The sequence below is a fragment of the Sinocyclocheilus rhinocerous genome, unplaced genomic scaffold, assembly GCF_001515625.1.
Source record: "Sinocyclocheilus rhinocerous isolate Xijiao unplaced genomic scaffold, SAMN03320098_v1.1 scaffold1152, whole genome shotgun sequence".
In the NCBI taxonomy this organism is placed as follows: domain Eukaryota; kingdom Metazoa; phylum Chordata; class Actinopteri; order Cypriniformes; family Cyprinidae; genus Sinocyclocheilus; species Sinocyclocheilus rhinocerous.
Window position 1 is genome coordinate 1,640,598 of NW_015625590.1, and position 4,948 is coordinate 1,645,545.

The 4,948-nt window shown below is 37.7% G+C and overlaps 1 protein-coding gene across 1 annotated transcript in view; it reads left to right on the forward strand.

Moving 5' to 3' along the window:
- Positions 1 to 2,112, forward strand: part of LOC107756564 (serpin H1-like) — a 2,638-nt gene extending 526 nt beyond the window's left edge. Inside the window, exons 2-5 of the mRNA XM_016573741.1 lie at positions 84 to 507; positions 1,220 to 1,318; positions 1,409 to 1,641; positions 1,735 to 2,112. Of these exons, the coding sequence (XP_016429227.1) occupies positions 84 to 507; positions 1,220 to 1,318; positions 1,409 to 1,641; positions 1,735 to 2,037 (1,059 nt within the window). The 3' untranslated portion in view covers positions 2,038 to 2,112. The remainder of the gene's footprint in view (positions 1 to 83; positions 508 to 1,219; positions 1,319 to 1,408; positions 1,642 to 1,734) is intronic.
- The last annotated feature ends 2,836 nt before the right edge of the window (positions 2,113 to 4,948 follow it).

The following is a 4,948-nucleotide window of genomic DNA, read 5'->3' on the forward strand; positions in this document are numbered from 1 at the left end:
ATGCAACCTCCATGGCAGACACCAGCGCTAACCTGGCCTTCAATCTCTACCACAATATCGCCAAAGAAAAGGATCTTGACAACATCCTCATCTCTCCTGTGGTGGTGGCCTCCTCTCTGGGCATGGTCGCCATGGGGGGGAAATCCTCCACTGCGTCCCAGGTGAAGAGTCTCCTGAAGGCTGACGCCCTGAAGGATGACCACCTGCACACAGGCCTGTCCGAGCTTCTGAATGAGGTGAGCGACCCCCAGGCCCGCAAAGTCACGTGGAAGATCAGCAACAGGCTGTACGGCCCAAGCTCTGTCAGCTTTTCCGACGACTTTGTCAAGAACAGCAAGAAGCACTACAACTACGAACACTCGAAGATCAACTTCCGTGATAAGAGAAGCGCCATTAACTCCATCAATGAGTGGGCTGCCAAGTCAACTGACGGAAAGCTGCCAGAAATTACCAAGGATGTGAAAAACACAGATGGGGCTATGATCGTAAACGCTATGTTCTTTAAACGTAAGTATTTCTGTTGCCTTTTTTTAATTTAAGATGTCATATATAAAATTACATTAAATTATTAAATTATATTTATTAATTAATCCGGGATGAACCCCCAATTAATATGTACTTTAATAGTTAATACGTTAATAGTTAATAGTTTAATTTACTTTAATAAAGTCTATATAAATCATATTTATTTATTATTAAATTATACTCAATTGTTGATGCCACCTATTTTTTATTTATTTTTTAGTTGGAATAGATATTTACCTTAATAGTTCCAGGACTGTCTAAATCATATTTAATTATTATTTATTAAATTATATTTAATTATTGACCTTGGCAGGCCCCATTTGTTATGTCATGACTTTTTTTTATAAATTTTTTGTTAGGATGGATATTTACTTTGATATTATACTTAATTACCAATTATTCAATCATATGTAATAATTGATTCGGAACTAGCCCCAATTGTTATGTCCTGGCTTTTCCCATATTTTTAAGTTAGCATTGATATTTACTTTAATAATAAATAATAGTTAAACATTTTAAATTAAATAATTACAATTTTATTTTATTATTAATTTATATATTTTATTATTTATCCTGAACAAAAATTTAAAGACAAGCACTTCTGTAACAAAACATTCTGTTGACATGGTGGTTTAATGACTAGAAAGATCAATCTAATTATTAATCATTTTAATGGCTTATTCCTGCTCCACAGCCCACTGGGATGAGAAGTTCCACCACAAGATGGTTGACAACCGTGGTTTCCTGGTTTCCCGCTCTCACACAATCTCTGTTCCAATGATGCATCGCACAGGTAAAACCAACAACTTGTTTTGAAATCTCTTACTCAAAATCTACTGTAACTACAAGCGAACTTAACAGTATTTAACTTTGCCCGTTACAGGTATCTACGGCTTCTATGAAGACACACAGAACAAGCTGTTTGTGGTCAGCATACCTTTGGCACATAAGAAGTCCAGCATGATTTTCATCATGCCCTACCACGTGGAGCCCCTGGACAGGCTGGAGAAACTGCTCACTCGCCAGCAGCTGGACACCTGGGTCAGCAAGCTCGAGGAGAGAGCAGTCGCCATCTCTCTGCCTAAAGTTAGCATGGAAGTTAGCCACGACCTTCAGGTAAATATGGCTGATTTTTGCTATATAGTTGCTATATAACCACAACCAATATTTTCTGTATGATATATGAGGCTCTTTTCTCTTGCTTTGCAGAAACATCTTGCAGAACTTGGTCTCACTGAAGCTGTGGACAAGTCTAAGGCAGACCTGTCCAACATTTCTGGCAAGAAAGATCTTTACCTCGCCAATGTCTTCCATGCCTCTGCCTTGGAGTGGGACACAGAGGGAAACCCATTTGACACCAGCATTTATGGTAGCGAGAAGATCAGGAACCCGAAGCTCTTCTACGCCGACCATCCCTTCATTTTCCTTGTGAAAGACAACAAGACCAACTCCATTCTTTTTATGGGCAGGCTAGTTCGGCCTAAGGGTGATAAAATGAGAGATGAATTGTAACTTTCAGGCTATTTGAATTTTATGATGTTTTAAAAAGGTATTATTGTTATTAATGGTGTGACTGTTACCTCGAGTGGCCATTCCAATGGATTATCTGTGTATGGGCAATCACAGTGAACCTGTCAGTACAAAAACATATTTTTAAGGAGACTAGTTGTAAACATCAGGAGCAATGCAATCCTATAGGTGTGGAATTAGAGCCCTACAAATGTAACCAGAGGTTTGACATCAATTAGTTCATGTGTATTATTCAATCAGACACTATGCTTATATTAAGCATAGTGTCGTTGATGTTAAGCTGTGGTATTTATTATTATGCTTGTAGAGCCTCTCTTTATGAGTATGTGACATCTGCGTAGGGTTTGCCTTATCTTTAATGTTTAAAGGGAAAAGGTCCTTTTCAAGTGTTTCTCAAGCACAGTTGGTAGGTTCTATGATTTCACTTCCATCCAACAAAAAACTCTCCTGCACTGATGCTTGTCTCCAGTTTGTTAGATGTTATTTTTCAGCATGTCTTTAGCATATAGAATCTTTTGAGAAAGTGTGCTGATTTTTTCCCTTCATATCATTCTGCTGTTTTTTCCCAATAAACTGAAATTTAAAATATTGTCCTAGTATTTTTTTATGTTTAAAGTAATAATAAATTAATTGTGGAGAGATGAAGTGAGGACTCAAGTGCAGGATGAATGGTTCTTTCTTTTAATAATAAAATGAAACTAAAACAACCCTGAGGGGGAAAAACAGACAGGCAGGCTAGGAACTGCACTACATGCAGACATAACACACACAATGGAAAACGACAGATCAGCACAGGATTACAGACACCAGGAGAATAAATAGGAAACCAAATGAGGAGGCTAGCGAGGGAGACACAGGTGGAGCAACTTAAACAATAATGAGGTAACAAGATGGGCGGGGCAAGACAATAGACAGGAGAGAGCACATGGCACCAAACAAACACAACACAAGCCATGTGCTCACAGCAAACAGTGTCATCTGGTGGCCATCCTGGGCACACCCGCTGAAGACTGTGACAGCATCAGAACAACATTGTCTTTTGCTAGCATGAAATTGAACGTTTAAAGTCTCCTACTACTGCTATCTTTATCCATACAATTGCTCATGAAATGTAACAATTATAGTATATAATATTTTACAGTATTTATATACATGTTTAACAGACAATTAAAAAATGTTAGGAGTGCAAAACTGAACTATTACAGAGAGGCCTTTTGAGATCTGTCCGGCCTTGACATTGACTCCCAGAAAATGAGATCAGTCTGAAAAATTATAATTAAAAATGCCACTCAGGCTTTGCCTGATAGGTTTGATTAACAGAAAATGCAAGTTATCATAAACAGCTTATGTAAGGCAGTCAATCCCTCTCAGACAAACCCAGCCTACATGTTTAATACAACTTAAACTGCACAGCATCTTAAACATTTCATTATATCCAGTACAAGCACATGTGCTTCATCGGAGAGAGACAGGACCCTTTATTAAACTGATTAGTCTGATTTTATTTGTAATTTAAAAGCAGTATCAGTTTTGCCCAGTTTTCTAAATGTATTGAAAGGTACAACTAATAAATATTCTGCATAGTATAAATAAACATTTTTGCGTAAATGAACAGAATTCACAGAGTTATTGCATTCCATTTTGTAATTTCTTTTAAGCAACTTCTTACTCAGCATCAACACAGTCATATTTCACGATTTCATGAGTCCAGAGACAACGTACAGCAGCCTTACATTTGTAATCACCAACCTCGATCAATTTGGCTTTTGTATAAACAATGCTAGAATATCCCATCTGGCCATTGCAGCAGATGTCCACTAAGCCTCACCAAATCTGATTATGTCACTACATTGTTTTTTGGTTAGAGAAGATCAAAGAAAATCAATTAAAGCTCCAACATGAGTAACAAATATCTGAGAATGCAAAATGCGAAACACCTGTGAAAAAAACCAAACGTACCATACATAATGAGCCACTCTGTGGCCAAAACAGAGTAAGTGTGACAGTGTTAGACTGGGAAAGAAATACACTTTCACTGACTACTTGTTCCTCAGCTGCCATTTCATTAGCGCTGTTGTTTCTGCTGTGCTGGGCAGAGTCGGATTAGACAGACGACAACCAATCCTATTAAAGTAATCTTTGTAAGCTGCAGTGAAACGCATGCTTGTGTTGTCCTTTGTTTCTCTCCCATGCAACTTGTCATGTATCTTTCCTTCTTTGTCCGTTTTAGCATCCTTCCTTGTGCTTCTCAGATTTTGGGCTTGTCCACTTGTCTGTTGGCCTTGCGAAATATTGACTTGATCTCCTCCGTCACCATGTCTTGCCAGTTATCTCTAAAAGATGAGAAGTGATTTAGAAAGCTATCAGTGATGATGACAGACAGAATTTTAGATCATTTTTGGACTTTGGCAAGAGATGCATTTCATAAAAACTGCAGAAATACACAACATGCACAAATAAGTGGATAAGCAAGAAGACCAACACCACAATGAACAGCATCACGGCACAAACCCACCAGAAATCACCCTAACCACATGACAAATACAGCACAGCATGCAAGGTACTACCTCCTTGCAAATGGCTATGGGTTCATGCCTTTTTCTCAGCTTTCCTTCTCCTGTAAGCCTCAATGTCCTCAGGTCTCAAACCATGATTGTCTTCCCTGATGCATAAATCCAATTATCCAATAGTATCCCATTCATACGTACAAAGAGAATTAATCTAAACCACAAAATCAATCTAAAAGTGCAATTTATTTGGAAAGTGGTGCAGTAAAATACAATTTATAGCCAGTAAAATAATGTGGAATATAATGAAAAGGCCACACTTATTTGTATAACATGCTAAGTTTATTTAAAAAAAAAAAAATTATAATTATAAAAATCTTACCCTG